General features: G+C 46.4%; 1 protein-coding gene and 1 long non-coding RNA gene across 2 annotated transcripts in view; one reads left to right on the forward strand and one right to left on the reverse strand.

The window, feature by feature from the left end:
• Positions 1–6,588: 6,588 nt before the first annotated feature.
• LOC142013235 (uncharacterized) overlaps positions 6,589–17,820 on the forward strand; it is an 80,225-nt gene continuing 68,993 nt past the window's right edge. Inside the window, exons 1-2 of the long non-coding RNA XR_012645589.1 lie at positions 6,589–6,611; positions 10,241–10,348. This is a non-coding gene — a long non-coding RNA (uncharacterized LOC142013235). The remainder of the gene's footprint in view (positions 6,612–10,240; positions 10,349–17,820) is intronic.
• On the reverse strand, positions 12,883–17,801 carry PMAIP1 (phorbol-12-myristate-13-acetate-induced protein 1). Its single transcript, XM_074994328.1, has 2 exons — positions 17,672–17,801; positions 12,883–15,870 (listed from the first exon to the last, which is right to left on the reverse strand). Exons 1-2 carry the CDS (start codon positions 17,727–17,729, stop codon positions 15,758–15,760), a joined length of 171 nt encoding a protein of 56 aa, XP_074850429.1. The 5' UTR covers positions 17,730–17,801; the 3' UTR covers positions 12,883–15,757.

Genomic DNA, 17,820 nt, shown 5'->3' on the forward strand with positions numbered 1-17,820 from the left:
TTCAAGAGAATGTGTTTGTGGAAGAGATGGGGATGCAGCAGTCACACCCGTCATAGGAACTTATTCTTTGTATAACGTTGAAGCTTCTGCGAGCTGTTGTAGTGAGCTTGCTGGGAGAACTCCTATTGATTTATGATTCATGACTGGAACCTTAGTCTGAAGGGTATTTGGGAAGTGCAGTTGTTACAAGTAGCCATACAAAATAAAGTTGTGTTGTTAAACTAGACTTCTCTCACCTCTGACTGTGCTTGTTGTAACAGTATAATCTGTGCTCTAGAAATGGAGGAGGTCTTGTAATGAGGGTGATTTGGTTTATCTTTTTAACACATTTATTTGAAGGGAAACCCTCAGCTTGGACATTCACAAACATCAGTTATTTTGTCTCCAGAATACAATCTTGGAAGCCACTGTGCTGTTTTGTGAGAGTATGCACGAGATAGTGCTGGCTAACATTTTTTTTTTCTTGTTTTGCTTCACTCCTGTGTGATCAACAAGCGATGCTCGGAAAATCTGGTAACCACACGGTCACTTGAAAGCCCTGGGTCTAGTCTTCATCCACCCTGAAAGAGAATACGCATAAACTTCACTTAATGGCGTAAGTAATGACCAGGAAAACAGTCATGTTTCCAAATTAATTTTTATTTTGCACTGAGAGAACTCTAATGACATCAGGGAAGTCAGAGCATTGGATTCCCCATTTTCCCCTTGTCTTAGTCTGGCACAATGCCAGTATAATGCTGTGGCATTGCTCTGTCAGGCCCAAATGTTGCAGTCCAGAAGTGGGGGTTCTGATTTCATTCCCCCAGGAACGTCTCCAGGGAAGAACTGCTCAAACTCTGGCAAGTTCAAGTTCCAGGCTCTGCGTGTGGATTTATAAGTCTTTGGCCTGTCTCTTCCCCAGAGGGGCCTCACTGTGTTTTCAAAGACTTCATACCACTTTCAAGCAGCATTTGATGTGTTCTGCAGATGGATCAGCAGGTGGGACGCATCAAATTGTGCAGCTCTGGAATGCAGATGTTTGCTTTTGGCTTGCTTGACCGTCCAATGGCTAGATTGGGAGTGGGTGATGGATGCTCTCATTTATTTCGCAAAGTATCTGTAGTTTGCTGTGAAGCTACTTTGTCATGGCTGCTTTTTCTCTCCAGATGTATTGAATGAGCAGTGAATGTGTAATCTGGCAAACTCTCCAGCCTGTTAGGTCCACTTTGAATCTCCTGCCGGCTAGCTTACGCTACACTGCCCCAGCGTCAGTGGAGTTACTTGTCACTGATGCTAGTGCAATGGAGAGCAGAATCAAGCCTGATGATTTTTAAAAAGCAATCCTTCAACACTTGGTGCACTTTTAATGACACTGCTAAGGCTGTGATCTAAGAAGAGTGGCCTCAGTGAAGGACAATGGCTCCTGGCAGATCTGGCCCTGAGACACCAGGCTTCCAAAGCCCACCAGGGCGCCATGAGCAGAGCAGAGTGGAGAAGTTACTTGGGAGTCCCATTCCTCTCACTGCACTTCTGGAGTTGGCAGCAACTTCTCCATACTGAGCCTGCTCAGCAGCTGCCCCAAGTCAAAGGCAGAGCACTAGGGGATGGTGCTGTGGCCTCTCATCCAGCCAGCTCTGTGGGCCGGGATGTCAGCGGGGGAGCCAGGGCAACTCAGCAGTGGCTCAGCTGGAGTGGGCACTGCACTCAGAAAACCAAAGGCTGAGGCGGGGGTGGCAGGGTAAGGTACTCGTCACAATGTGCCGCCCGGTGGGAAGAGCCAGGCTTTTGGCAGGTGAGAGGAGGGACACGTCTGCGCAGCGTACACCAGGGATGCTGCTTTGGGTTTGGTTTTACAGTAAACCCTCCGTTTAATGGACTAATGGGGGGAAGGGGAGTCCGTTAAACCCGGAAGTCTGTTAAATGTGAATGGTTATACGCTCTGACGAGGCACTGACCTTCCCAGCCCATCACTCACTCCCGTCCTCTGCCCCCATTCTTCCCCTCACGCCTCCAGCTCCCTCTCGCAGTTACCAGGACAGGAGCTACATGCCGGCCTGGCTCCTTCCGCCTCCTGCAGCTCTTGGCGCTGCAGCTTCTCCAGCCCCTGGGTCCGAGCCATCCGCACGAAGGCAGAGAGCTGCTGCCGCCCCCAGCCTAGCAGAGGGCAGCAGCCTCCGATGCTGCGACTGCTGTTCAGCGCCACTTCAGGCCGCAGCAGCCAAGTGCTGACATGCTCCGCCCACACCGGGCTGTGGGAGGAGAGCTCCTGTGCCCCGCCCCCAGCCGTGGTCCGGGTAAACAGAACGGCTGCTTCCCAGGGGTGTGCTGTCAAGTAGGGTCACGGGTAACAGGTGCCCCACCTCTGCGGGAGCTGCAATGGGAGGAACGCAGCGGGATCAGGAGGCAGAGCTGGGCAGTGGGCTCTTTGCAAGCTGTGTCACGCAATATGGTCAGGAACAAGTGGGTGAGATGGAAGAGCGCAGCATTGCAGTCTCCCATGCAGCGTGTCAATGCATGCGGCCTGCCTGCGTATGCACCCCACCCCTGGTGGGAGGAGCATAGGGTGGCCCCGCCCACAGAAGCAGTTCCTCAGGCCCAGGGGGCCCCACACCACTCCAGCAGCTCTGATGAGGTGTCAGTATATACTTGGCAGGAGGACTCTAGCAGACGGTATTCATTATTTCTGAAGTCCATTAAATCAGGGTCTGTTAGATGGAGGGTTTACTGTATTCCCTAAAGCAAGTTTGTTTTTAAATGCTCTGCTGTAAGATAGTGATGTTGGCTTCTGTTTGCATTGGGGGTTGGTGCTTTCTGCAGCTTAGCAGTGATGAGTTCTGCCCCCGTTTTACTGCACAGGCTCAAAATTCCCATCTGGGCAAATTTTATAATGTCATGGAGGGGAGACACTGCAATCCTCGTGGGAGATGCTGAAAGAGCCATTTCAAACCAGAGCCAAGAGAAATCGTGTGAGCTGTGATGGGGAGGGGTAAGAGGATCAGGCTGATTTTGAAGTAATACATGGATTGATTTCCTCCCCTCTCTTACATCGGTTCCCATTTTAAATATCAAACTGGCCTGTTGACTTACAGCCATTAAGAAGGGATGAGGTTCTGTTCTTGATAAAGACGTGCTAGTCATGTCAGCAGAACAGGAAGGGGCAACCTCCCTCTCTTCTGGGAGTCAGCTGCCATTGATTCCTAGTCTGCAGACAGTTTCCTTAAGTGGTGGAAGTAAATCTATTCTGGCTACTCTTCCCAAGGCTGACACTCACAACACTGTGAACGAGGAAGTAGCAGGACCCATGCTGGGCCGCGAGAGATGCAAAGATAAGCCTGTCCTTTTTCAGAGGGTGACTCTCCCACCCCATCTGAAGAGGGTTTGTTTTTTGCCAGCTTGGCAGAGGTTTGGGACTGATAGTTCTTTGCCTTTATAAATCTGCAGCTCCCACCCGATTGTCTCTGTGTAACCGTGAGAGAGAGGGCGGAAGGTGCAGCTCTGGGTAAGTGCCTAGACAGCAGCAGCCTACTTGCTAGTTTCCAAGCAGCAGGGGAGCAGGAAAGTCCCTACCAATTTGCTGAATACAGCTGCAGTCCAGAGCCAGATCACAAGATGCAGGGCCACTGTGAGGGCTGGCTGGTTCAGTGGTTCTCTGTTCTCTAGCTTTCTCCCCTCCCCGGCCCTTCCCTCTAACCAGGGAAGAGAGGAGTCATGTCACAGCCTTACCTCCTCAGTGCCATGCTCACCTCCAGCTTTGGGCTCTGAATCTCCCCTTCTCTCACCAGCAACTGCAGGGAACATTACCTCTCCGCCGGCTGCCCCACACTTCCTTGATGTGGAAGGAAAGCAGAGCCACTTTCCAGATACTACAGCTTTATCTGCACAGGGAACTGGGGGCTGAGTCCCAGCTCCGACAGGCGTACTTGTGCTAGCTCTCACTAAAGTAATGGGCTGGAAAGAGGTGGAAGCACTGGCACTGGAGGATAGATGCCCAGAGTACAAGCCCACCCTGACCTCACACGTACTATAATCTTTGAGAAACTACCAGCTGTCCTGGACCCCTTTATCACTTAGTTTTTCTTCTCATGCGCCCTTACCTACTCGATCTCTGAGTTTGTAGAAGTCCGTTGTCCCAGCTGTAGTACCTTACGTGAGATGGCTCCCCCATGCTGCCGCTTGCTGCTGTCTCTGCTACAGTGGCTTCGTGACCAGTCTTAGTGTGCTACTGCCAGTATTTCCTCTTGCGTCGGGCATCTCGTTCCAAGTATAGCCATAGCCGAGGGAGGCAAAAACGCTGCCCCCCCGCCACCCCCCGAGTGAGTTGAGCTGTTTTGTTCTCTCCCAGGACTTTTCCCCAGATGTTCACCCATCCACTTCTCGGTCCTTTCCCAGTTTGTTTGCATGTTCTGGTAGCCCCGTTGATCCTGGAGCACCAGAAGGACAAGGTGGTAAGTAGTGTTCTCTGTGAGTTGCACACTTATATGGCTGCTCAAGAGAGGTCCAAATGCCACTCAGCTGATTAGCAGCGCGCCTACAGCTAGGCTTTGTTTCCACTGGGGGTGCCCATTTGCACAAACCTTGGTGCACAGAAAACTTTATTCCACACATGGATGGAGAAGATTAGAGGGAAGAGTCATGGTGAGATGACCTCACTCACTTTTCTCCTCACATGTCGTCTTCTACCTCTATCCACAGACCTCCCCCAACCTCCTCCAAGTGCAGTACCCTGGCCCGGCCTTTACCCTGCTCAGCTATGCATCTGAGAAAGGAGCGGAGTAGGAGTGGAAAAGAGATGGGAGAGAGTGAGCAGGCCCTCGATGGAAGGGACTGTGCTCTGGAATGCCTGCTGTGTTCCAGCGCCCAATGAATGAGAGTGAGCTCTGCTGGTGACCGTGGGGCTCAAAGGACATTTAACACACAGGAGGTCGAGTGGCTTAGAAGCAGCAGTCACTAGTGGTGCTTAATTGCTCTTTAAAGCATCCCAGCCCAGAAGAATAACTACTATTCCCTGCATCACCCACCCCTAGCACACAGGAGGCACAATACTCCCCTCCCCCACACAAGCACCCAGGTAGCATAATATCTCCCTCCCATACCTGCCGCTGGGTACTAGTGGCTGTCAACAGCCACCGCTACACTTGAAAAGCTCCTGCCCAGCTGCAGTCCCTGCACCTGAGACCTTGAAGTCCCTGGCCCACAAGATGGGGTGCCTTTTCTTCACCTTCTGCCCCCCCGCCCCACCCCAAAGAAGCAAAGGTGGTGCCTACCAGCAGCTGCCAAAAGCCATCTGTAGAGTAGAGACCCCACACCACAGCACTCTCCGTGACTCACTCACAGCGTGGGGAGTACCAGAAGTGCTGCTCACGTTGGTCAAATGAATTCTGAAACCGAAACTTATTACAACAGTTATTTGAAGGGAATTTTAAAAATTTGCATAAAATGACTCTTTCGTTCAACATTAAAAAAGCGCTCTTTGCTCCAACTGTGTTCCATTTTGAAATAAGGCTGTGTCTGTCTGTCTGGTTATCTGAGAGACACGGTGCATGAGGTAATATCTTTTATTAGACTAACATCTGAGGGTGTGAGAGACATGGTTTCAAGCTGCAGTAGCTTTTCCTCTGTGGTTTAAAAGCTCCTCTCTCTCAGCAACAGACATTGGTCCAATAAAAAATATTACCTCACCCATCAGGTGTGTAATATTCTGAGACTGAGAGGGCTACAGCTCACTGCAATCAATCAGGCTGTCTACCTAATCCCTCATGCCTGTAGCAGCTAAAGTACTAATAGATTCATTTTTTTCTGGGTATTTCTCAAGTGGCATAATAATAAAAAGCAAAACCCTTCCACTTCCCTGTTTTTTTTCTTGCATGGGTGGGGCTCACCCACAAGTGTGAGGGTGAATCATTCCCATATCAGGTTTGCTCAGTACAAAGGTATCTGACCCCATTGTGCCTTCGGGGTGTTTTTCACCAGCTGGCCAGTGGCAGCTTGATGGAGGGAAAACGTAATTTTGTGACAAGTATCAGAGAGGTAGCCATGTTATTCTGTACCTTCGAGAACAACAAGAAGTCTTGTGTCACCTTATAGACTAACAGATATTTTGGAGCATAAGCTTTCGTGAGCAAAGACCTGCTTTGTCAGATGCATGAGTGTGGGGGGGAGGGTTTCAGAGGGGTATTTAAAGAGTGGGGTCCAGTAAGAGGGAGGGCCAGAGCTGACAAGGTCTATTCACCAAGATGGAAATGGCCAAGTATCAACAGTACTTATCAAAAGAGGAAAAAACAAGTCAGATCAGACAGGGGGATGTGAGCTTTTGTCAGAGTCTAATGGGGAGATCTTAACACCCAGGGCAGAGAAGCTGCCTTTGTAAGATGTGAGCCACTCCCAGTCTCTGTTTAATCCTTGGCTAACGGAGTCAAATTTGCAAATAAATTGCAGCTCAGAGATTTCTCTCTCCGCTTGATTTCTGAAATTTCTTTGTTTCAGGACTGCCACCCTTAAATCTGCCACTGAGTGTCCAGGGAGATTGGAGTGTTCTCCCACAGGTTTCTGTACATTACCGTTCCTGATGTCTGATTTATGTCCATTTATTCTTTTATGTAGAGACTCTCCAGTTTGGCCCATGTAAACTGCAGGTGGGCATTGCATTTTGTGAGACCCTGTTTTCCTTAGTTGCTGACCTGGCTGAGGGGAAGGGAGAGACCCTGAATCAGACCTTTGTGGTTTGCTCATACAGTTGTTCTTGAGGCAGTGCTCTGTCTCTTAAGGGAAGAGAAACTATTTATGGCTAGTGAGCCACGGGGTTACTCGGGCTTTGTGCTGGTGTCACTGAAGGCAGAAGTATGGGAGGTCTCGTGATGGTGTGAGGAGCACAGCAGTCCTTCCCCTTTTCACCTTCTCTTACACACCAAGGTGAAAGCCAGCTACAAACGCTGAGCTAGTGCATGTGCAGCATGAACTGGGTGAGGGGGATGTCAGTGTCACTAACCTCCCCGCAGCGGGTGAGTGTGTGACCAAGACAAGGAGGTGGGGCAAGTGGCCAGGGTGTACTTTGGGATCAAGGAGACCCAGAGTCATGGCCTGGATCCAACACAGACTTCTTGTGTGGCCTTGGGCAAGTTGCTTAGTCTCTCTGTGCCTCCATTCTCCATCTGCAAAAATGGGAATGAGCCTGTTGCCCTACCATGCCGGGGAACTAGGAAGGATTGTGAGTGCTTGGATACCACGGTGACAGGGGCCTTTAAATTTCTGGGCTCAATTCTTGTGCTCTGGCTTTTGGCCCAGAGCGAAAGCAGGGAGTTTGAATCCTGCCAAAGGAAGTTTTGGCTGACTCTTGGAAGTGTTCAGCCTGCTAGAATCCCTTCGGCTTTCCCTGTCATTGGGGCATGGCATGCCAAATTACACCACAGACCTTTAGGTTCTAATCTACCAAAGCACTTGAATATACGTTATCTTTCAGCCTAGGTGTAGGCCCTGGGCGTTCAGTGGTTTTAGACATGCTTAAAATTGTGCATCTGCGTAAGTGGTCTTCTAGCTCAGAGCCTAGACGGGATGTTAATGGGGAGAGGGGCAGCCAATTGTATTTGTCTGCCAACCGCAATGCACACAAGTGGGACTATATCAATAAAATCATTTTAAAAGACTACAGAATGCCACAGTCCCACTGGTGTAAGATGCACGGTTTTAATTGAGGAATAATACAAGATGCTAAATTACAAAGCAAGGCCAAAGCAGTGCTGTTAAATGTCCCATATCTTTCATGTACATTTATCAACGAGCTGCTACAGCAGATTCATGATGGATATAGTCTTAAAAAACGTTCCCTCTAATCCAGGGGTGGGCGAAATACAGCTCACAGGCCAGATCCAGCCTCTCATGATACTCTGGGCCACCAATGGCCCATCAGGAGCCTCAAGCACATTTCCTGCTGTAGTCCCACACACTGCTCAAAGTGGCCAGCTGCTGGGGCCATGTGCGTCTCTTCTTGGCACGCGCCCATTGTGGGGTGGGGTTCATGCACTGCCCTGGGGCCCCTGCTGGGCTGCTGTTCCTAATTCTCTCCCATATTACAAGTTCTCGCGCAACCTCCTTTCACAATCGTTGTGGCCAGCTGCAATCACCAGCCTGTCAATCACTTATGCCTTTTGAATGACGTGGCCCTAGCCCTAAGTTGTCTCATGCGGGCTATGTCAAAATCTTGCCATTTTTTTAGTTGCCAACATTTATATCCATTGACACAGCCAAAGCTCTCAGACAGGCTTTAGTCATCTCAGTCACTGTAACACACATCTCACAGGCCTTGCCAAATGCACCATTGTCCTGCTCACAGCCCTCTTGAGTGCTCCTGCAGAAAGCGTTTTCTACATCAGTCACTTTGTTCAGCTTTGCAGCCTTCTGATGGCTTTACCATCCCTGTTACATCAAGCATAGGCTGCTTGTCTTCATCTTAAGGGCCTTGCTCAGCCAATCCTCACCCTTCCTAGCATCTTTCTTCTGATAGTGCGCTCTGAGGATTTCTGATCCAACTGGTGTGTGTTAAAATAAGCACCTTTGCGCTTTCTTCCATGCTGTCCCTCATACTTGGGAGAAGGAGCTCCCCATAAACATCTGCAAAGCTAATTCATTACCCATCTGTAAAGTCTCCTCAAAACTCTGGTTTGCCATCATGCCTACAAAAACCCTGACAGCACCTGCCCAGGCTGTCAGTGTGCTAAGACCATCACCTGTCAAGATAACTAATATCTTCTCATGCTTTCTATGTTTTTCACCCATAAGTTGGTCTGTCCCACTTTGTTGCCTCTTGTATTATGCCTGGGGCAAGGCTGTCTGGTGTGTGTTTTGTGCAGCATCTAGCACAGTGGTGCCACAGTCCGTGACTTGGGTCCTTAGGTGCTATGGTAATTAATACAGTTTGTTTCATAGTACAACTTCTGCTGCTGGGCTCATGGTTTCTCTGTGGCTTCCTGAAAGGGTTCTTGGTTCTATTGCTAATGCCTGGCAGATTATTTGTTCCCTGTATGTGGCGTTGTGAGAGCAGGAAAAGGTAGCAGATGTGACCTCTACGCTCATCTTCTTAGAGCTGGCTTCCTGTTGTGTCATCCAAGGCACATAATGGTATATTTAGAGCAGTGGTTTTCAACCTTTTTAATATTTGAGGACTTCTTGAAAAAAAAAATGTTGGCACTTTTAGAAATTGTAGTCTGCAGACCCAAGGAGCCTCTGACCACACCATTCTATGATAACAGCAATCTTTTGTGGACCCTTTCACTACCTCCATGGTATAGATCTCCACACCATCTCTTCCCCAGGCCTGGGGTTCAATGTCCCTCTCTGGGAATGGTGGGACCTTGCCCCTGTTAAATAGCTTTCTTAGAGTAACTTGCTGACTTTGTATTAACAATTAATCAACAGACTACACTTGCTAAACATACAATGCTCTCAACTCCCAATAAGGCAGATGAGCTTCTCCAGCTGGCCAGTCAGGATTGGATGGTCCAGAACTGTTGAATGAGATAGCCATGCCAAGATATTGAGTTCTGCTGGCTTTGATCTCATGCTCCAGAGATAGGTCCAAAAGGAAGTTCTTTAGAACCTTAGTTTATATAGTTAAACTTAGGGCTCGGTTAGTTATGTGTTAACCAATTGTTTGTGTGGAAGTATTACAAAACAATCTTTTAACCAATCCTACCACATTACCCCCTACATAGAAGAGTCAATGTTGGAGAGCCAGTTGTGCAACAAACAGAAACAATTAAAGACCAGAGAGAAAGAACTGAGGCTGCAACAAAAGGGAAATTTGGATTTCCTAGTTGAAACTGCTGATAAGTATTCTGCCAAGGAGTTATTTTGCAAAGTTTTATTAAAACATCTTAATGTGTGTCTGGTGATCTGGTTGCTGTCGATGCTGTACTTCCTCGGGGCTGGAATGCTTTCCTAACAACCAGATAGTCTGCTGTTTTGTACTTTTTTGCTGGGATGTGACACCCCACTTGCAGCTAATGGCAGCTACTGCTGATCCTTACTATGAAAAGGCCTGAGACCACACATTAGACATAGTCTGCAGAATCCCAGGACGATGGAGCACAAGTGGAAAACCACTCTTTTAAAACAAACACCCTTCCTTGGTTGTGACAGTTGGTTAAGGTTCTTAAGTCTTGTCTACAATGTGCGATGGATTGATGCTGAAGCAATCAATCCACTGGCTGTCAGTTTATTGTGTCTGCTGTAGACATGATAAATTGATTTCCAATCTTGCTTCCATCAGTGCTGTTACTCCACCAAGACGAGAAGAATTATTCCAGCAAAATGAGAAGACTAATCAGCATCAACAGGAGAGCAGTCCTGTCAACCTTACTGTATGCAAGACATTGTGGTAAGTACGTCAATTTCAGCTATGCTATTTGTATAGATGAGGTAGGTCGATGGTGCCAGTAGGTGCAGACAAAACCTAAACTTACCCCACTCGCTATGCAAAAATAGTCAAACCATTGAATAGCATATTCAGTTTGCAAACAACACTACAAATGATAATATACCTCACCAGGTGCACCAGCCAGTCCTGCTTCACGTTGTCTGTACAGGTTGAACCTCTCTCTTCCTGCGCCCTCGAGACCTGACTGGTGCCAGATGAGAGAATTTGCCAGATGACATGAGGTCAATATTTTCTAATATATTATCAACGCTTGTGCTGCTTCCTGGACTCCTAGAAAACATTTAGGGGTAAATTAGAGCACAGAACACTGAAAGCTGGCACTGGTGGTAGAAAACTTTATGGGACCACGAGAAACTTGGCCACACCATGATAAGCGGTTCTCCAGCTAACTGAAATCATATCAGATTATGGCGTTTGCCAGATGAGAGTTCCAGATTAGCGAGGTTCAGCCTGTGCAATTATCTCTTCCTCCTTGGTCTTTCCATACCCCCAGGTCACACAGTACTAAAGAAAGAAGGAGTCCCTTGACGTAATACACACTACACTTAATTACTACAGTGAAAGCCAGTTTTTCCAGTTGGCTGAACTAATTTTATGAATTGGTGTCCAGCAGAGCATTTCAGAGGTGCTGGAGTGGGCCAGTCTGATTTGCACAGCAGCATCCTAAAGTTGAATGTGACAGCCATGCACATGTTGGCCAGGCAGGTGTCTATTGTTCTGTGTATAATTAAATGAGACATGAGGCTGAGCGTGTGTTTGCCTGGGTTTGGTTTTTTTGTGTTTCTCCTCCTCGGGTTAGATTGTTGTGGATGACTCAGAGTCCCATGTTCCTCTAATGTAAGTATCTGTAGCTCTTGGGCTATGTCTACACTAGCTCCTTCCAATATGGTAATAAGCGAGTTGAGAAGATGCTAATGGGGCGCTGCCATGAATATGCAACCCCTCATTAGCATAATAGTGGCTGCACATGGCTCAAAAGTGCCGCTTTTTAATTGCACACCATCCGTGCAGACAGGGGCCTTTCGAAAGGGGCCCCCCTCAGGCTTCGAAATCCCCTTCTTTCCATTCGGTTTTAGGAAGAAAGGGCTTTCAATGTTCAAGGGGTCCTTTTGAAAGGCCCCTGTCTGTATGGACGGAGCACGATTTGAAAGTGGCACTTTTGAATGGCACACAGCTGCCATTATACTAATGAGGCAGTGCCTCATTAGCATCTTCCCATCTCATTCATTACCATGCCCCTTCAAAGGGGCTAGTGTAGACATAGCCTTAGGGTTGGATTGGTGACTGTTGTGTAGTCCTTGACATACTGCTGTAAAAATCTGATTGTGCATAACTCAAGATACTTAGGGCACTGGCAAAAATTAGTTGATCCTCTTTTAATAGTCAAACCAGAACTGCACTCAGTGCTTTGGGTGGGGAGTTCTTTGGCTGAGCTCAAAAGAGACGATTTGGTTAAGAATTGCAAACTGCCTCGTGTAAATAGTCACGGTGCTACCCTGACATTGGCTCTTGGAGGTGGGCTGAAGCAAGGGAGTGCCCTACCCGCTCCCCTGGCTGGGGCACTGCTGCTCTCTCAGGCTCAGTTAACCAAAGCCTCTGGCAGTTCTCTTTGGGATGGGATGGTGACCCACTCCTGCCTCAAGACCCCAGGCTTCCAAAACTGGCACCAATTGGCTGAGAAGGCAGTTGTTGTAGTCCCACCTTGACTGGAACGTGCGCATCTGCGCACCACGGTCCGCTTGCCACTCCAGCATCCAAACCTGGAGCGAAGGAGTTTGCCAAGGCCTTGGTCTCAGGAAGCCTTTACTTTTACATGGAGAACAAACTGATCACCCAGGAACCCCCCTGCACAGAGACACATTTGGACTCTGGGCTTATGGGAGACGAGGGCAGTAGCTTTGTGGTACCCTTGTGCTAGGATATAGCTGACCCCTCCTTTTACACCGTCACCCAACATCTAAACCTTGTCATGACCTTTGGAAAGCCCAAACTTGAACCATTTGCCATTTGTCAAACCCCTCCCAAGCTGATTCCCTTTGCACCTAAGACAATGTGACAGAACTTTATCCTTGTTAGACTTCAGTACTCTCACTAGTCTGTCTATTGTAGCCACCAGAAACTTCATTGGTTTATCGGTGGGATGTTGTTATGCTTTGTATCGTGTGATAGTGCTTTGATACTCAGCTGACTAGGTGCTAAATAAATAGAACCCAGTGCTCAAAATGAACAAACCCTGCCACGTGAGCTAAAGGAGAAGCTGTTAGCAGTATAGGGCTTCTGACCCACAACTGAGCAATTGTGCTTCTGCCCAGCTGCTATCGAAGGTATTACAAATAAAACTCAGCAAATCACTGCAAGGAAGGTATCTAACAAACGTGTGAACTTAAACTCCTCATATTTCAGAAGGAAATGGCACATGACCATTCAGCATCCTCAAAAAAAGATTTTACAATGAAGAATAGCTTGCTTGCAAACACAGTTTATTTATTATCTTCATGAGATAACAGACACACTTTATTAGAACATGTAACAAAATATCAGTGCATCACCCCAGAAAATGCTTTGAGAGCAGCAATCTCATGCTGATACAGCCATGGCACAGCATTTTGAAAAGTAATGCAAAGAATCTGTGCCCACAGAACACAAAAGCAGACTCTAGACCATATACAGATATTAGTCACTTTGAACTAATTCTTCTTTTGAATTGACTGTGAACAGTTTGAATGACATAACATTAAACAATCACCAGATAAATGCAAACTGGAATTTAGCAACATAAGACCATTCCATAAAAAATAAACATTTCCCTGAGAATTCTACACAACAAAGTGCTGTACTGCCTAGCTGAGATGTCCCTGTGACATTTACACAGTTCATTCCCACAGCTTTATACTATTACTTCTGCTTTCAGCCTGGAGCTAATGACAGGGGCCATTTAAAACCCCAGAGAGCATCTTATTTAACAGTAAGGCTGCACACATTGAGCTTAATATCTTCATTTGACTGGCTTTTAGCAACAACACAGTGCCTTCGTTCAAAATTTTCCTGAGATTCTTAGTCTGACACAAGTATTACTGACCTCTCTGAATTCACTGGCTGTCAGATCAAACCATGAATGACCAGCTTTGCTTAGTCTCATGGAGGTATTCTGAGAGCTAAAATTTTGACATAACAGAAGGGAAAACAATATAATCACCCTTTCATACCTGGAAAAAGTGCTTTTGATTGAGACACGGCTCTGTACCTTTAGGGAGACGTGCTCATCTGTCATTGGTTTGTGGCACTGTGAATAAGACAATGCCAAATATCCTGAAGTGCTACATTCTCATTGAGAACATAATATCTGATGGCTCATAGGAAGAGAAAACCTTGCTAAGTTTGGGCCTACTCCTGCTCTCATGCAAGTTAATACAAAAGTTTCTTTGCTGGGAGCTGGACTGGACCCTTTACACAGAACACACACACACAAACAAAACCCCAACATCCACTGAGATAATACCCAATGAAATCAATGTCAGCAAATCAGATAGCTGGATGCTTGGTCTTTGGGCACCGAAAAAGTTTTACAATGAAAAGCTCACAAAAGGAAGCAGATTTGTAAAAGATCATAGGGTCAAGTTCATGGGTGATTTAGTGTGGTATTAATTACATACGAAGGGTACGGGAGCTCAGAACGGATGCAAGCAGTGAAATGGTATAACTTGCCCTTATGTGGCTTTCAGGAAGTATATATGACTGATGCAATCTATGTGCAAAAAGAAAGTGCACTAGAAGCATGTGTGTGAATTGAAGTTAATTTTCTTGTTACAGCTTCCTTCCACCTGAAACTAACATTTATTTTGCACCTCCTCTGAATAGTGAACCTAGGCAAGTTACAATATTTTGACAGTTACATCCATTTTCCTACTGGTTTACATCTTATGTATAACTTAGCTCATCATTTAAGACTGATTAATTTGGCTTAGACACAGTAGTTGCACTGTCTCTTGAATCTGACTTGAGGAGCATTTAAAATATATAAACAGAAAAGTTGCTTTCTCGCAGACTGAAATGTAGAACAAGCCTCCCCTCCAAGCCATGTTCAATGTAGCTTTTCAGTAAGGACACAACAAACATCTCACTAACCTCACCAGGCATTAAATACCATGACAGCTGCTTCATTCATCATTACAAACAAAAATGAGGTTGACACCAAATGAGAGCTGAGGTGTTTTTTTTTCTTTCCTTTATTTCCCAAGTCTCAGCTTTCATTTAGCAGTAATATGTTACTTTCCTGTGACAACTGTAACATTCAGTTTTACTGACATCTCTTAAAGCAAGCAGTGGCTTTCTTTGAAAAATAATTTTTCTCAAGAAAATGGATGATGCCATTTTAGTTTAGCTTTCTGTTTGTTGACAGTAATTTTAATACCTAACAATAAAATTAAAACACAACAGTAGCTTATTCTGCTTGAATATTTCTTCTAATGCTGTGAAAGAATCCTCCCTCAAACTTTCACACCTACCAATCTTATTTTGTAATGTAATGCATGCTTTAATATATTACATTCTCCTTACTTGGTAACTTTCTTAGAGTACTGACAATATGAAGTACTTTTTAAATTAATCACCAGAAGCTAGGGTTCTTCTTTTCATTAGTTTTAATGCATGCTTTATGGCACTATTTGAATAGTTGTCTACAATATTTCTGGCCCATAAGCCATCTACCTAAATTTCATGAAATATTCAGTTCATGCACACATGTACATTGTAGATCCATGTAGTAGGCTTACAATTAATAGAATTACAGTATTAGTGAAACATTTATATAACAAATTAATTACACCACAGAGAGAAAATGTGCTTCAGTAAAAAAAAAAAAAAATAAGGATAATGTTCCACACCAGATTCTGTACAACAGAGTCTACATTTTAGAAAACAAAAGCAAACAAGAACTTAAAAGATGGTTTTCATTGTACATTCCAATCTAACATTTGGAAGAAACTGGCATCTTCCACCTTTTGTTCAAAGTGACATAGCACTAGATACAGCTCATGAACGGGGACTTAGAAGCACTTGTCAGGTGACAGCCTCATGTTCCTTGCTCTTCCAAGTCACCCCACAGGTCAGTCTCTGGAATGGTTAATTGCAGTGTTTTCCCCCGAACTGATATCCGCCAGCAAATACATTTATGGAGCTCTCCAGAGCAATCCTCTTTCAACAGTATCCTTCAGTTAGACAGGCAGCAGTTAAGTAATGCTCATTCCATTTCATCTCCTTCAAGCAACTTATTACAGACTTGTAAAGATGCTAATTTTCCAAAGCCATTTTTTTATTCCTTCCTTTTCTGTTTGCCATTTCCCAAAGTTTTCAAGTTCCTGGGCAGAACAGTTTTGTAATCACATTAAGAATCTTCTGGTGCAGGTTACAAATGTCTCCTATTTTGCATAGCTGCAAAGCGCACTGAGTCACAGCTTCCTGCTCTGTAAAACACAAAGGAAAACGTTCTCAGTACTGGTAATTCTGTAACATAGACCCAGGTTCTGTACCATTCTATCAACTTTCTTGACTACAACTAATAGCTTTTGGATGATCATTTGTGTCCATAAATTAAATATTTCACCCCAAGAGATAAAAGGATTCTTGAAGGTATACTGTTGCTTACACAGCTCATCTCCTAGAGCTGGAAGGGATGTCAGGAGGTCATCTAGTTCACTCCCCTGCCCTCTTGACAGGATCAAGCACCATCCTTGGCATCTATTTGCCCCAATCCCTGAATGGCCTCCTCAAGGACTGAACTCCCAACTGTGGGTTTAGCAGGCCAATGCTCAAACCACTGACCTATCCCTCCCCCTGGCAGGTAACAAATTTAAATATTGATAAAATTGAATATTTTAAAATAACACTGCCAGAAACCTTAAAGTTTTTACTAGCTTTAGCTGCTTACTTGCAGGGTGGAAATTAATAAAATGCCCCCATCCCATAGCTTGCACAAGATATGCTACCCTGAATGGCAGTCATCCTTTCTGCACATTTTTGAAGGTAGTACTGATCAAAGGACCAGACACAAAGAATGACTACTTTGATCTCACTAGATTGTACAGTAAGAGAGCCTTCTCTGGTGTGTCAGAAAACAGGGGATCATGTTTCGAGTGAATTAAGTTTGACTAGTGAATGCAATGACATTAAATAGCTATGAGACCAGAATCCAGTCAGTATTCATGGAGCGATTATGAAAAATAATCCTAAACTGAATCCCCCGGGGGCCTGATCCAAAAAGGCCGGCATGTCTGGGGGCTTGGCACTTAGAAACCACAACCCTGAGCCGAGCGGCCTCAGAGCTGAGTTGTAGTTGAACTCATGATCTGAATTTTGTGCTTCAGACTCATCTCTAGTGATAGCTGCTGCAACATGTTTTAGGGTGCCCCAATAAACAGTTCTGTGGCACCTTAGAGACTCACGAATGCATTAGCTCATGAACTAATAAATGTGTTAGTCTCTAATATACTCCAAGACTGCTTGTTATTGGTGAAGCTGCAGACTAACCCACCTGAAGGAGTGGGTCTTACCCACAAAAGTTCATGATTTTGTAAATGTATTAGTCTCTAAGATGCTTTAGGACAGCTTGTTCTCTGTGAAGATACAGACTAACAACCCCTCTGAAGCTAGTTCAGGTAGGGCAAGCAGCAACTGGCTTAAACAGCAGCAAGGGAGGTTTAGGCTGGACATGAGAAAAATCCTCCTAACTGTCAGGGTGGTTAAACAGGGGAATAAATTTCCTAGGGAGGTTGTGGATCCCCATCACTGGAGATGTTTAAGAGCAGGTTACATAGACATATATTGGGGATGGTCTAGACGGTGCTTGGCCCTACCCTGAGGGTAGGGGGCTGGTTCCAACGATCTCTGGAGGTCCCGTCCAGTGCTAGTGCTCTGTGATCCCATACACCAGATGGCACGGGTCTACCCCTCAACCCTTTATGACACACACCCTAACCAGGCCAAAGCAGGGTTCTGAGCTGTCCTTCGGACAAGCACCGGCCCAGTCCCCAGGAGAGAAACAATCCTGCTCTTAACCTTTGCAACAGGCGAGTGGGAAATCGTGACCCTCTCAAAACAGAGCCCTGACACAGGAACCGAAAGCAAAACCGCTCTCGGGCCCCCCCGCAGCACACGCGAGTGAAACCGACCTTCCTCTTCCCCTCCCGCCCGGCCCTGCTCCCTCCCAGCGAGGACCTGGCTCCCGTGCGTTGCTGGGGCAGGCCGACCCCGGGGCCCAGACCTTACCTGCGGCAGGAGTAGGGGGCTGCGGAGCACCCTTGCGCAGGGGCTTTCCCGGCATCATTTCGCCTCTCTCGCTGACTGCAGCCGTGGGGCGATCGGATCGCGCTGGCCCGGGACAGTGGCAGGAGCAGGAGGGAACCGAGCGCTGCTCT

Source organism: Carettochelys insculpta, chromosome 5, assembly GCF_033958435.1.
Source record: "Carettochelys insculpta isolate YL-2023 chromosome 5, ASM3395843v1, whole genome shotgun sequence".
Lineage (NCBI taxonomy): Eukaryota > Metazoa > Chordata > Testudines > Carettochelyidae > Carettochelys > Carettochelys insculpta.